General features: G+C 39.0%; 1 protein-coding gene across 3 annotated transcripts in view; it reads right to left on the bottom strand.

Annotated features, from left to right (window-relative positions):
- Positions 1–13,305: 13,305 nt before the first annotated feature.
- The window catches only part of LOC117517174 (actin filament-associated protein 1-like 1), a 78,327-nt gene continuing 75,745 nt past the window's right edge, over positions 13,306–15,887 (bottom strand). For all 3 annotated transcript variants that reach the window (XM_034178103.1, XM_034178102.1, XM_034178104.1), the window contains exons 15-19: positions 14,999–15,107; positions 14,736–14,903; positions 14,489–14,655; positions 14,251–14,376; positions 13,306–13,513 (exon numbers count right to left, since the gene is read on the bottom strand). In XM_034178103.1, coding sequence (XP_034033994.1) covers positions 13,487–13,513; positions 14,251–14,376; positions 14,489–14,655; positions 14,736–14,903; positions 14,999–15,107 — 597 coding nt within the window. In that variant the 3' untranslated portion in view covers positions 13,306–13,486. The remainder of the gene's footprint in view (positions 13,514–14,250; positions 14,377–14,488; positions 14,656–14,735; positions 14,904–14,998; positions 15,108–15,887) is intronic.

Below are 15,887 nucleotides of genomic sequence, written 5' to 3' on the forward strand. Positions count from 1 at the left end.
AAGGAATTTGGGGATTCCATCATCTACAGTCCATAATATAATCAAAAGATTCAATCTGGAGAACTGTCTACACGTAAGCGGCAAGGCTGAAAACCAACACTGAATGCCCGTGACCTTCGATCCCTCAGGTGGCACTGCATTAAAAAGCAACATCATTGTGTAAAGGATCTTACAGCGAATGGCTCAGGAACACTTCAGAAAACCATTGTCGGTTAACACAGTTCATCGCTACATCTGCAAGTGCAAGTTAAAACTCTACCATGCAAAGTGAAAGCCATAAATCAAAAACATCCAGAAATGCTGCCGCCTTATCTGGGCCCGAGCTCATTTGAAATGGACAGACGCAAAGTGGAAAAGTGTGCTGTGGTCTGATGAGTCCACGTTTCAAAATGTTTTTGGAAATCATGGACGTTGTGTCCTCTGGACAAAAGAGGAAAGAGACCATCCTGATTGCTACCAGCACTAAGTTCAAAAGCCAGTATCTGTGATAGTATGGGGGTGTGTTAGTGCCCATAACATGGGTAACTTACACATCTGTGATGGCACCATCAATGCTGAAAGGTACATCCAGGTTTTGGAGCAACACATGCTGCCATCCAAGCAACGTCTTTTTCAGGGACGTCCCTGCTTATTTCAGCAAGACAATGCCAAGCCACATTCTGCACATGTTACAATCAATCAATCAATCAATCAATTTTTTTTTATATAGCGCCAAATCACAACAAACAGTTGCCCCAAGGCGCGTTATATTGTAAGGCAAGGCCATACAATAATTATGTAAAACCCCAACGGTCAAAACGACCCCCTGTGAGCAAGCACTTGGCTACAGTGGGAAGGAAAAACTCCCTTTTAACAGGAAGAAACCTCCAGCAGAACCAGGCTCAGGGAGGGGCAGTCTTCTGCTGGGACTGGTTGGGGCTGAGGGAGAGAACCAGGAAAAAGACATGCTGTGGAGGGGAGCAGAGATCGATCACTAATGATTAAATGCAGAGTGGTGCATACAGAGCAAAAAACAACAAACAACAGCGTGACTTCGTAGAAAAAGAGTGCAGGTACAGGACTGGCCTGTCTGCAGTCCAGACCTGTCGCCCATTGAAAATGTGTAGCGCATTATGAAGCACAAAATACGACAATGGAGACCCCGGATTGTTGAACAACTGAAGTCGTACAGTAGTGTTCAGAATAATAGTAGTGCTACGTGACTAAAAAGATTAATCCAAGTTTTGAGTATATTTCTTATTGTCACATGGGAAACAAGGTACCAGTAGATTCAGCAGATTCTCACAAATCCAACAAGACCAAGCATTCATGATATGCACACTCTTAAGGCTATGAAATTGGGCTATTAGTAAAAAAAAGTAGAAAAGGGGGTGTTCACAATAATAGTAGTGTGGTATTCAGTCAGTGAGTTCATCAGTTTTGTGGAACAAACAGGTGTGAATCAGGTGTCCCCTATTTAAGGATGAAGCCAGCACCTGTTGAACATGCTTTTCTCTTTGAAAGCCTGAGGAAAATGGGATGTTCAAGACATTGTTCAGAAGAACAGCGTAGTTTGATTAAAAAGTTGATTGGAGAGGGGAAAACTTATACGCAGGTGCAAAAAATTATAGGCTGTTCATCTTCAATGATCTCCAATGCTTTAAAATGGACATAAAAAAAAACAGAGACGCGTGGAAGAAAACGGAAAACAACCATCAAAATGGGAAGAAGAATAACCAAAATCGCAAAGGCTCACCCATTGATCAGCTTCAGGATGATCAAAGACAGTCTGGAGTTACCTGTAAGTGCTGTGACAGTTAAAATACGCCCGTGTGAAGTTAATTTATTTGCAAGAATCCCCCGCAAAGTCCCTCTGTTAAATAAAAGACGTGCAGAAGAGGTTACAATTTGCCAAAGAAGACATCAACTGGCCTAAAGAGAAATAGAGGAATATTTTGTGGATTGATGAGAGTAAAATTGTTATTTTTGGGTCCAAGGGCTGCAGACAGTTTGTGAGACGACCCCCAAACTCTGAATTCAAGCCACAGTTCACAGTGAAGACAGTGAAGCATGGTGGTGCAAGCATCATGATATGGGCATGTTTCTCCTACTATGATGTTGGGCCTATATATCGCATACCAGGTATCATGGATCAGTCTGGATATGTCAGAATACTTGAAGAGGTCATGTTGCCTTATGCTGAAGAGGACATGCCCTTGAAATGGGTGTTTCAACAAGACAATGACCCCAAGCACACTAGTAAACAAGCAAAATCTTGGTTCCAAACAAACAAAATTAATGCCTCGCAGATGTGAAGAAATCATGAAAAACTGTGGTTATACAACTAAATACTAGTGATTCATACTGATACTTTAGTGATTCACAGGATTGCTAAAAAAAAAGCAGTTTGAACATAACAGTTTTGAGTTTGTAGCATCAACAGCAGATGCTACTATTATCGTGAACACCCCCTTTTCTACTTTTTTTTTTACTAATAGCCCAATTTCATAGTCTTTTTCATAGTCACATAGCACTACTATTATTCTGAACACTACTGTACATCAAGCAAGAATGGGAAAGAATTCCACCTACAAAGCTTCAACAATCAGTGTCCTCAGTTCCCAAATGCTTATTGAGTGTTGTTAGAAGGAAAGGTGATGTAACACAGTGATAAACATACCACTGCATTGAGCGTATTGTGCTACATATAGGGACTAACGACGTGGCCAATCTGAATTGCTTAAGAAGGACTTTTTGAAATTGTTCGATTTTCTAAAAGGCTGTGGGAAAACAGTCTTTTTCAGTGGCCCTCTTCCCACTCTCCGCCGTGGTGATGAATGGTTCAGTCGACTGCTTCACCTTCATACTTGGCTTCAGAAAGCATGTCGTTCCCATGGTTTTTATTTTATAGAAAACTTTAATTTATTCTGGTGCCGTCCCTCCTTCTATCTTCCCGATGGAATACATCCCAGTAGGCTGGGTACCCGCATGCTTGTTGCCAACATACAATATGTTGTTCACACATGTGACTGACTATTTATAAACAACCAACCATTGCCCCCCCTGCCCAATTCATCTCCACACTTCAAGTTCCTCAGCAAGACTCCACCCCTTTGCCCCACCCCTATTCATCCATATCTCACAAACAGTTTAACATCAGTTTGTATAACTTCTAGAGATTGTAATCCTATTCATAATAATAAACTACAGACAATTATAAACATTCAAGTCCCTAGAAATCACAGAAGGACTACTATAACAAGTCGTATTAGATCAAATTTATTATGCATTCCCTGTCAACTATTATATATGCCAATACATGAACAAAAAATAGATTTTACCTCATTAAATTTTGGTCTCTTAAATGTTCGGTCATTGGCAGGCAAATCATTTTTAGTTAATGATTTTATTGTTACACATAAACTTGATTTTATGTTTCTAAATGAAACTTGGTTAGGACAAGACAATAGTGCAACAGTTCTTATTGAGTCGTCTCCTCCAAATTTTAGTTTTATCAATGAGACAAGGGTTCATAAGAAAGGAGGGGGAGTTGCTATTTTATTTAATAATAATATTCTATCTAAGGAAATAAGCTATGGAAAGTATGAATCTTTTGAATATGTTGCCCTTCAGACTAAATTATTTTTCCATCAAGCAACATATGTAACTGTTTATAGACCACCCAAAAAGTTTTTTGATGAGTTTACTAAGCTATTGTCAATTATATGCATTGATTTTGATTATGTTGTCTTAGTGGGGGATTTCAATATTCACATTGACAGCTTGAATAATGGAAATGCTAAGTCATTCTTAAACATTTTGGACAGTTTTGGTCTCTCTCAGCATGACTGAGTCAACACATTCCAAGGGACATATTTTGGATCTCGTTATTTCAAAGGGCCTTAATATTTCCGATGTTATGCTGATTGATACTACCCTTTCTGATCACTATTGTGTTTTATTTAAAACATCTACAATTGTAAACTTCAAAAAAAGTGAAGCTAAAATAATCAGAAAACGTTATATTAATGATAATACCAGTGAACTTTTTTCCCAAGTCTTTATACCTGTGCCAGATCTGCCCTCATCCTCTGTTGATGATCTTGTAAATAATTTTAATTCTAGTGTTGAGACAGTAATGGATTCTATTGCTCCAATTAGGACAAAAATATTGTCAGGACACAAAAAACTCCCTGGCGAAATGCTCCATCAGTTAAAGCTCAAAAAACAAAATGCAGACAAGCAGAGCGCAGATGGCGCAAAACTAATCTCCAAGTTCATTATAACTTGTATAAAGACAGCCTTCTAATTTTTAATCAAGAACTAAAAAAATTTAGACAATCATTTTTCTCTGATATTATCAATAGTAACTGTAATAACACTCGCAAATTATTTTCTGTTGTTGAGAGACTAACAAACCCTATTGCATCAATCCCACCAGAATTTCTATCTAAAAAATCATGCAACAAATTTGCAGATTTTTTCCCAAATAAAATCTTAGAAATAAGACAATCATTAAATACTATCCCCTCTTCAAGCCTTACATTTTTATGTGAACCATCTTTACCAGCTAGGCTTGAGCATTTTGATATTTTAGATTATACAACTTTGAAAGAAATTGTTTTACAGCTAAAATCCACAATTTGTTGCCTTGACATTTTACCATCCCATTTTTAAAAAAATGTTTTTATTAGTATTGCTCCCAGTATATTACTGATTGTTAACTGCTCTCTTAGATTAGGACAATTTCCTCAGGCCTTAAAAATTGCAGTCATAAAACCACTTTTGAAAAAGTCTAACCTGGATGCATCTGTATTAAATAATTATAGACCAATATCAAATCTTCCATTCTTAGGAAAAATTATTGAAAAAGCAGTTTTCCAGCAAATTCATTATTTTATGACACATAATAATATATTTAATGTATTTCAATCTGGATTTCGACCTAACCATAATACAGAGACGGTACTTATCAAAGTTCTCAATGACATTCACCTAAATAATGATGCGTCCAAAATCACTGTTTTGGTTTTGTTAGACCTCAGCGCAGCCTTTGATACTGTAGATCATAGTATATTGCTTGACAGATTAGAAAAGTGGGTAGGACTCACTGGTACTGTTTTAAATTGGTTCAAATCCTACCTTCAAGACAGGGAGTATTATGTCTCAATTGGTGATTATATATCAGATAAAACAAGGATAACGTGTGGGGTTCCTCAAGGGTCCATTCTTGGGCCACTTTTGTTTAATGTCTATATGTTGCCCATAGCTAAAATTATGGAACATTACAATATTTTGTATCATACATATGCAGATGATACTCAACTTTATATTTCAGTATCATCCCAAGACCTAAGTCCCCTACAATCATTAAATGAATGTATAAGTCATATCAATGAGTGGATGTGTCAGAATTTTCTTCAGCTTAATTCAAATAAGACTGAAGTGATAGTCTTTGGCCCCAAAAATGAAAGGTCAATGGTTATGACTTACCTTGACTCTGTCTCACTAACTGCCACAAACCAAGCCAGAAATCTTGGTGTCATTACTGATTCTGACCTAACATTTGACAATCACTTAAAAGCTATCACTAAGTCTGCTTATTACCATCTAAAAAATATAGCACGAATTAAACATCTACTGTCTCAACAAGATATCAGAAAACTTATTCATGCTTTCATTTTTAGCAGGCTTGATTATTGTAATGGTGTTTTCACAGGCCTTAGTAAAAAATCATTGGGACAGCTTCAGCAAATTCAAAACGCTGCAGCAAGAGTTCTTACAAATACCAGAAAATTCGATCACATTTCACCAGTCCTCAAAAATTTGCACTGGTTTCCTGTGAGTCATAGGAAAGATTTTAAAATATTATTGTTGGTATATAAAGCGTTAAATGGTCTTGCACCAAAGTATATACTAGATATGTTGATTCCTTGTGCGACGCCCAGAGTCCTCAGGTCATCTGGGACAGGTTTACTGTGTGTCCCTAGAATTCGAACTATACACAGTGAGGCAGCCTTTAGTTTTTATGGTCCTCATTTATGGAACAAACTACCTGAACATCTGAGGTCTGCCCAAACAGTTAGTCTATTTAAATCTGGGCTTAAGACATTGTTATTCAATGCTGCCTTTCTATAACTTATTAAATATTGTATTATTTTCTATATATATATATATACATTTCCTTTTATTGTAATTCAGATGTCTTGTTTTTAATGTTCTTAATCCTGTAATGTTAAGGTGTTTTTGTTTTTAATCTTGTGAAGCACTTTGAGTTGCTTTGTGCATGAAAGGTGCTATATACATAAATTTGCCTTTGCCTTGCCACTGTCCCAGCTTTTTTGAAATGTGTTGAAGGCATCCATTTCAAAATAAGCAAATATTTGCACAAAAACAATAAAGTTTATCAGTTTGAACATTAACCCCTTAACGCCTGAATTTATATAGCTGTATATAAAAAAATGTTTTGTGTGTGTTTTTGCCTTTAAGTAGATGGTAAATAATGTTGAGATTATTAATTACACTTTTGCACAAAAAATAAATAGTAATTTTGGTAACAATTTATGTTATAATGTTATAATAATAATAATGGTATGTTGCAAATTTGCGACAACAGGCATACTGGTCAATTTGGTATGTTGCATATTTGAGTCAAATATTGTAGCATATATGCGACAATAGGTGTTAAGTGGTTAAATATCTTGTCTTTGTGGTGTATTCAGTTGAATATAGGTTGAAGAGGATTTGCAAATCATTGTATTGTGTTTTATTTCATTTTATTTTATTTCACACAACGTCCCAACTTCATTGGAATTGGGGTTGTATGCTTGTCTGTTTCTGATCTTGCTACATTGATGAGCATTCTAGATACATTCCAAACCACAATTTAGTAAGTTTAGGGAAACTTTATTTAACCCCCAATTATCCTTGGAGCCAATTTCACCCCATTCATTGCTTATCCTTCAAAAAAAGGTTACTTTTTTCTATGACTTTTCCTAATTTGATGGGTACAAAGTAACTTAGTGATTTTTTTTTTCAATAAGCTGAACACATAATGCATGCACTGCTGCTCCTCTGGGGTAAATTTGATTCTAGGCTGTTTTCAGTCCTTGTATGACCCATGTGTGACCCAAGAGTGCACTCAGAGCAGCTGCAGAATTGACACTTTTTCATTTACTTTCCCACACCATAGAGTGTGTGTGACCTATTGCTCAGAGCTGTGGAAGGCAGAGTTTTCCCCTATGGTGGTGGCCATCTTGGAATATGGCTGCCATCTTAAGATTTTATGCAACCAGGAACAGGTTCTTGTCAAGTGTCTCAGGGAGACTGTTTATACCCATTTTCATGCCAATATCACAAACCAAACACACACATCACTTAAAGGATCAACCAATGTGGTGGCCATCTTGAAAAAATGGTCACCATGTTGAATTTTTGCGTGGCACGGACCGTTTTCCAAAACAGTGGCCCCAAGAGAGTACCAAATTTCATGCTTGTTTCACAAAGTGAACCATTTTTTTCATTTATCCGCTGGACTAGATCAGTAAAGTTATCATATCTCATCTCATTTAAGATCCTGAGTGCCGGAACCTGGCACTTCGCTAGTTTATACCGGACTCAAGTGAGAGGTTTTCTGGTGAGTTAATGGTGAAACGTCCCAGCAGAGAACAGCCACCAAAGCTCCCTGAACTGAATCAGTAATACGTTTTTTTTTCCCATTTCTTTCATTTAAGTGTCATTTTCAATATAGTTTCATTAACTATATAAAATGGTTAAGTATTTTATGCACTATGTGCAAGTCCCAGACTCACACCGTGGCTTTACTGTAGAAACACAGCTTACACATTTGGGAAAACGTGCATAAAACTGTGCTAATCCCAGTGCTGCTCACACGCAGAGGCTAAGACCATGCAACAGATGAAATGGCTCTCTCTCCCCACTTTGAGCCCCCACCAGGAGGTGGCATCCTAGCCTGCCTATGGCCAAAAATTATCGATAAGCAATGTAAAATTCGAGTATGGTTTGGCCTTGGTTATTCCCTCTGTGCATCCCCATCTTTCATGAGTTTATGTTGGCAATATTAAAGATGAAATCTAGAAGGACAATGAGTGCATAGTTCCACCTAAGTCCAGAGGCAGTTCAGTTCTGTATTTGTCTGTAATAGAATACTTCATCCCAGATTTAGTAAAAATGCATTTTTTTTTTTTTTTAAAGAACTTGTAATAAATCAACAGATACTGGAGGGGGAAAAACTGAAGCAATAAAGTGTGGAAAAGTTACAGCACTGTTTTATGTTTATTGAGTGGTACTAATTTATACCTTAAAGACCCGAAGTCAGGTTCTTTATTAACTGATGAACAAAAATGAAGTTGATTTAATTTAATGTGATTACAGGACTGTGTAGCACTCTGATTGCTTATGTAGAAATTTATCAGTTTGTCAGTAAACAGGTGGAAAAGTTGACCATGTTTTGTTTCTACTTGTGCAACAAAAACAAGTGGTTTTACTGATTATCTCATTTGCCTGCCTGCAGAGTTAAACTCATCAGCTGGTGGGTGGATGGAACAAATATGTGGGCAGATTTTTACTCACTGTATTTATTGCGCCTCATGGAACACAACAGTTTCAGTTCATGTCAGCTTGGTGCAGCGATGGCAGGAGCTGTAATGCTGCTGCTGCTGCTAGAAGGCACTGCCATTCAGAATGTGGGCTGACTGGGCAGCAGCACCCAAAATGAGGGAAGAGGCCCCCTCAGGTCACAAAGGTCTTCTAGTGCAGCAGATAACAGAATATTTACAGAGGAATCTTTCAAATGGTGAAACAAGCACCAAATTCGGTACAAATACTCCTTAGACATTCAAGCAGAAAAAGAAAGGTTCTCTGCGCTTCTGTCAAGCACAGCAATCCGGTGCAACCAGGTCAGGATGAAACTTGAGGAAAAAGGAACACCGGTGCAACACAGATGTCTGTGCAAAAATTTATTCAAGGTGCAGAACAAAGAAGGGACTGACGCTTCAATGTAAAGTTACATCTTCATCAACATCCTAACTTTACATCAAAACATCAGTCCCTTCTTTGTTCTGCACCTTGAATAAATTTTTGCACAGACATCTGTGTTGCACCAGTATTCCTTTTTCCTCCTTAGATATTATGCTTTTGAAAAAAACAAACTGGCCACTTGAATTTTCAATAAGAGACCAGGTAAGGGTCAATTGAATTACACAGGGGTCAAAATTGAAAAAAGCTCCAATCATATTGAAAACTACACCACATTATTTGTCTGATCAGAAAGATTCCAAAAAGTATAGTTTGGACTATCTGTGACTGAATGTTATTGAGTTAAAACAGCATGATTGGTGACAAAGGTCAATTTCAGTTTGTACAGGGGTCAAAGGTTAGTTGCTCCAATTTTGGTAAAAAGTGATGGAAATTATTGGTTAATAGGTTTTTAAATGTGTCATGCTTCGTTATCATGTTACGGGGTAACATATGTCATAGAACCTAATTGACGTATACCTTGTTTGACCTTTACTTTGGAGACCAAACAGTGAACACAGGCATAACTATTCATTTATTAATCCTATTAGCTCAATCAACAATTTCCACCACTTTTTACCAAAATTGGAGCAACTTCAACTTTTGACCCCTGTTCAAACTGAAATTGACCTTTCTTACCAATCTATCAGTCATAGATAGTCCAAATACCTTTTTGGAATCTTTATAATCAGACAAATAATGTGGTATAGTTCTCAGTATGATTGGATCATTTTTTTTAAATTTTGTCCCCTGTGCAATTCCTCAATTGTCCCCTACCTGGCTGCCTATTGAAAATTGAAGTGGTCAGTTGGCTTTTTCAAAACACTAAAGTCTAAGGAGTATTTGTGCCAATTTTGGTGCTTGTTTCCAGAAATTAGTGATTGTTACAGTTATCTTCACCACTGTTGGTTTGTGGGGGGGTTTGTCTGTGAAAAACTAGTGGCTAGAAAATGAAATGCAACAAAAATTTAAGTCATGTCGGAAGAATGAAAAAAAAAAAGATTTCTCAATTGACACAAAATCATGTTTGAGGTTATTAATATTTATTTAAAACAACATAAAATATAGTGAAAAACTAAAGAAAAGCAGGCGACGCTTACCAAGCAAACATCAGTCAGGATGAGTCCTGCCTTGCTCTTTGGTTCTGTGTCAGCTCACACAGAAACCTGTGCTTTTGTGGCGTCTCAAACCACTCTGGACAAACTGACTGTAATTATTTCTTAAACAGAATGTTGGAAAAAAACATGCGCAAAGTGTGATAGTTATTCCAATAAATTTAAAATATCTGCAAATATTAACAGTCGATTAAAAATTGCACAGAATTATCGGTGTGTCGGAACAAAAAAGAAAAAAACAAACAAAATTATGATCCAGTGCAGAAATCCACCACAAGTATGTTTCAAACACACCACGAGAGAACCTTTCTTCACAAAGTGATGCTTGTTTACGCAACATTCTCTTGCTCATCTATTAACAAGATACAAAAATGATCACAAAACACATTATGATAAAGTGCAAAAGTCCAGTATGACAAACACATTGTTTTCTTAAAGCAAACAGTTTCACACTGAGAAAGAGAAAAAAACCCATCGCACTCACTGGTTTCAGGAAGTGTGACAGTGTTTTCTTAACACTTTATAAACCCAGCAGGACGCCACACAGCTCACCCCTACTGCATTCATCACAATTACTCATGATCATTACTATAATTTTCTATTTCACATGGAAAAGCAATGAGAATAATTTGAGTGAAAAAGTAATACTATGTTCTTAATGATGTCACCAGCCTCTGGATCACTGCATCCTTTTTGTCCTTTTTGGGATACACAGACGTGGAAACACAACGTGGAATGATACAACGGATTGTTTCCAGGTGCTGAGTGATGTGGACAAAAAAAAAGATGCTTTGAAATGTTGGCTCTGTGGGACAGAAGGTAAAGTCGATGTTCAGATCGCTTCAACAAGAGGACGATGGAAAATTCTCCTGCTTGTTGTGACTCCAAATCTGTCCAGAGCAGAAGGTTCTCGGTTCAAGACCACCCCTGCACATTCAAAATATAAGGTGGCGTTGCATCAGGATGGGAATCTGGCATAAAACGTGGCAAATCAAGATGCAGATCCATCTCGGGTCTGCTGTCTCGACCCCAAGGGAAAAAAGAGGAGGAGCCAAAAGACCTTACTGCTTGTGAGGACAAATGGGATGCTGATTTATCCTCATCAGTGGTCAAGGATGGACAGCGAGGAGTGAATTGTTTTAGTGCAGCTGTCATGTGAGGGAGCGTGTGCAACGTGCCACTGCATCCACCACACCGTAGAACCAGCCTGAGTTCTGGAAGGCAACCACTCAGGCAAACAGCTGACACATCCGTTAGAACACTGCAAGTGATACCAGGTGTGTGGGAAGCAGGCTCATGCATGTATGTACATTTCCATGATTACTGAAATTTATAAAAAGATTTATAAATCTGGTGAAAAGCCTGCATGTGCATAGTTCTGCTTTTTGTGCTTACACCCGGTTAGTCCTGATTTTAGTTTCATGAATGAGGCCCGAGATACAGCTGTTTTTCTACACCAGCAGGTGAGTGAGGCACAAAACATCAACAGTCGGATCCCTGTTCGACAGAACGGCAGTACTGAGCTGCAGTATGCAGAAATGGCCTGATCTCAGCTGATAGCAAATACTAGCTTGTTAGCTGATACTTTGTAATAGGGCCTTGGAACAAATGTCATGCTGCATTGCATTATGGGATGTTTGGGCCATGTTTGGAGCTGGTGTAGTAAACAACAAACACTGTACTCTTAGTGAGTGAAGTTGTGTGGAAGACAAAATGCTGAAACAATGGAAGAAACTGTGAATAACACAAAGGAATTTAACCAAACAAGTTGACAAAGGATTTGGTAACAAGTTGCAGCTGTTAAAAAATGTCTCATCAGAATTTTTTTTACGTTGCACCCCACTATAAGTTGCACCTTTTCTCTGTATTATCAGTTCTTTAATTTTTATGCATTGTTGTAGTGTACTTTTTATGACTGGAAATCATTCTTTTATTGTTAGTTTATTTGGGAAGGCTTCACTAGTCTGAATGCTCATTAGTCTGTGTGTATTTACTCCAAATTAAGCCAAACATCGCAACCCTTGAAGGTTGGATAATTGCCATTTCAATTAAATGCCAAAGTCTTAATTACGGAATGTTGTGTTTAACACTTACTTGCACGGTGCAGCTTTAAAACCAGCAAAGTTAAAAGCAAAGTGACTTTTTTTTTTATTAAAGTAACATTCACATCACAGATGAAAAAAATGTCTTTTTAATTGAAACGAAAAGCACATAAGTATACAGCTAGTAATGCAGCCTACTGAAACTTGGCATCAAAATATCTTCATTTATTGACCTGAACCTTCAGACTAGTGAACCTTCAGATGAGTGGGATGTTTCTGTTTAGTTTGTTTAGTGCTTTGATACCTGACAAAATCCTATGAAACCAGTAATTATAATGATTAATAATGAATGCATGATTTTAAGTCACAGGACTTCCAAAACCTTTCAAAAAAGCAACATACTCCAGAAAATATGGTAGTCACAATAATACTATGAGCACAGGGTACAACTTATCATGAAAGCCTCAGGGTGTCTGTGTTTCAGTGTGAGTGGGTGCACGACTGAAGGAGACAAACAAATGAATGCAGAACTTAAATGTACTTTGATTAACAAACCAGAATGTAAGGAGCACATTATCATCGATGCCAGAATCTACCAAGATTCTGACAGCTTTACAGCTGACTCCCAAACCGTTCCGGTCCCTGTCAGCTCTGCAGTCTGGCCTCCCTCAATTTAGCACCCAGCAGGAAAGCAGTGAAAACTTATGTTAGTTGTCCACAATGTACCACGATGCTCATGAGAAGTGCTGCTGCACTTTGTGACACGAATAACTTCTAAAATAAAGACAGAGCAAGTACGAGCCCCTAGTAAATGCTGGTCTGAATGACGTATTCGCTACAACAAAGAAAAAGACACCTTCCAATGTGGTGATCTCCCAGAAGGCACTGTGGCATGACGACACAGTCCCAAGCCGTATTCAGACTTGGCAGTTAGGGTGCAGTTTCAGGGTGGTCCAACTGAGGCTCGAACAACTGCTCTTGTCCAACATGTGTCACTGTCTCTGCGCGGTGATGTTCTGCCTTGTTAATGCTTTGCTGTATGTTACGCTTCTCTCCCAAAATGACCAGTCAGTGTAAAGTATTTACAGTGATTCAAACCGCACCATGGTGCCTGTGCTTTTTAAAAAACAAAACAAAAAATAAACACGTCTTTTTCTTCAGAGGTGTAAAGAATGTCCCAGTCTCGTTATTTTACTTTCATGTTGTGCCAGTGTTACTTTCTCTTCTTCTCTCATCTATCTTTTGCACATCCCCCTCTCAGTGATCAGTTCCGTCCTTCCTTGAACCTGTGTGAAGTTCAGTTTGCTGTCCGGTCTACGTCCCTTTCTTGGACTCCCACTCCTGGAAAACATGAGACAGCAGTCAGTGTCTCTCTGTGCTCGTCACTCAGACACACATAACAATACAGCATTTTATTTATCTATCACCACATGACTTCCTCTACATTTGACAGGAGGTCATGAGAGCACCCCGTCTGACTGTTTGTGGACACGGGATCTGAAAAGGTTGATCATTCCAGAATTTAGTGGGGAGCTTGTCTCTGGCTTGGATCTGCATCAACACTTTCACTTTCCATCTATATTTTCAGCAGTAATTAATGTTATACTGAAGAAGAAAACAGTTTGTGTTTACATGAGTTGTATGAACAATATCCACTCACATTCCTGTTTACATGATACAGAGCAAAGTTTGATTAATAACTCACAGCCACATTATGTCCACAATGCCACGTGAAAGGATGCTGAGAGAACTGCAGCAGGACGTCACAGTCTGATTAAGACGTATACGTGTCTGCAATGCACTTTAATAATCTGAGACTGGAATACGCCACATGTCTTAATTAGATTGTTTACTCTGATTATGACTGTATTCATGTTTAAAGACATTTGACACTGACAGCCTTATGATGTCACATACATAAAGCCCGCCTCCTGTGCTGGCTGGCTGAGGGCGTGTCGACTTTACGCGCTCTCTGAGTGCTCTTCTTGTTGTAAAGCTGGTTAATCCTGCTTCTTAATTTTTTTTTTTCTTTTGAAAAGATAACTAAAGTTTTAGGGACAGACAGACCGGGGCTTTACCTTTGCCTTCTGCATCACATTGCCCTTTGAGGAAGCATAAAGTGATGGAGGGCGTTTACGAAGCTCAGACGCCGAATTGACTGGCAGAGATTCATTGTAAACCTTCTCGACTTTGTTGCCTTGTGCCTGGAGAGAGAGAGAGAGCAGATTTCAGTGGATGTCAGGAAAACTCTGAACTGTTCTAATCAAACAGACATTAACACAGTGATGGAAAACACACGTGCACGCTACACTTTACCTTGGCACTGATCCTGGTGTCAGTGGGCGGACCCAGAGCACCTCTAGCCAATGATTTCTTCAGGTTTTCTTTGACCTCTGTCAGTCTGAGCTCTAGTTCCACCCTCTCCTCCTCTTTCTGTTTGCACAGCGCCTCCAGCTGGAGTAACTGCTGTTCTGCACCTTGACCTGAACAAACATACACACTGACGCTCGCGCTGCAAGCACTAAGACTGACCACTACAGCGTGCGTGTGACTTGTGTCGCACCTGCACCATTCTTGATCTCCTCCTTTACTTCCTTCTTTTTCCGGCGAAGAGTGATCAGCGTGTTCCTGAGCTCCTCCTTTTTCTTCTCCAGCTCCTCCTCCTGTCTCAGGTAGCGCCTGGCGTCCTCTTCTGCTCGTGTTTTTCCATACCGCCCGTACTGATTTACATCTAACAACATCAGTAAACAGCCACACGGTAAACAATGCTGAGCCTCAGTCAAACACACAGTGACTTGTGTGTTATTATTTGGAGGGGAGACTCACTGGAGGCGTGTCTCTTGATGGTGGCTTGTTGTTCGGTTTTGTCAGAGTCCCTGCTGGAGAAGGAGGCGTGGCGTCTCACCTGGCCCGCTCTGGCTCCCACATCTGCCTCCTACAGGGGAGAATTAAGACAACACTCAATTTTTTGGTTTAAAAAAAACTACATTATCTTCAGCATCGCTTTCAGTTTTGTGCATTATCTGTTAAGAACAAGCAGACAAAATGTGGAGCATCTGTTTTCATTTACACATTACTGTCAACTAGGTTTGTTCTAGGGTGGAATTAATATAAAGGACATTTGAAAATAGGTCATGGCTCCAGTTTGATATCTAAAACCAGATAAGCACAGTTTAGCTCAAAAGAATTCACTGCTAAGAAATAGTGCTGGGCGGTATACCGGTTCATACCGAATACCGGTGTTTTTTTTTTTTCTATGATATGAATTTTAGAAATACCTCCATACCGGTGAGTGCATTGCGCAGAGCGGCGGAACGCCGTGCCCGCAGGGCATTGTTTGAGTGGGGACAGTTTAGCGGTTGCACCAAACAAGCAGCATGAGTACAGCCCGTGTAGAGTGAACGGATGTTTAGCGGTGAGCATAATGGCAAAACAGGGGGAAAGTTCTGAAACTGAACAACCAGAACGAGAAACTGAAATGGAAGAACTTGTACCGAAACCAGGAGTTGTGTCCGTTGTTTGGAAGTACTTTGGGTTTAAAAAGTCCGACGTCGACCAAACTACAATACTATGCAAATGCTGTCGCGCTAAAGTTGTAGCAGGAGGAGGAAACACGAGCAGTTTACTCCACCACCTCAGCCGCAAACATGTCCTGGAATATCAGGAGTGTAAACTATGAGCTTCGTCCTCGTCTGCAGGTAAAGTTAAAGCAAGC

Source organism: Thalassophryne amazonica, chromosome 9 (assembly GCF_902500255.1).
Source record: "Thalassophryne amazonica chromosome 9, fThaAma1.1, whole genome shotgun sequence".
Taxonomy (NCBI): domain Eukaryota; kingdom Metazoa; phylum Chordata; class Actinopteri; order Batrachoidiformes; family Batrachoididae; genus Thalassophryne; species Thalassophryne amazonica.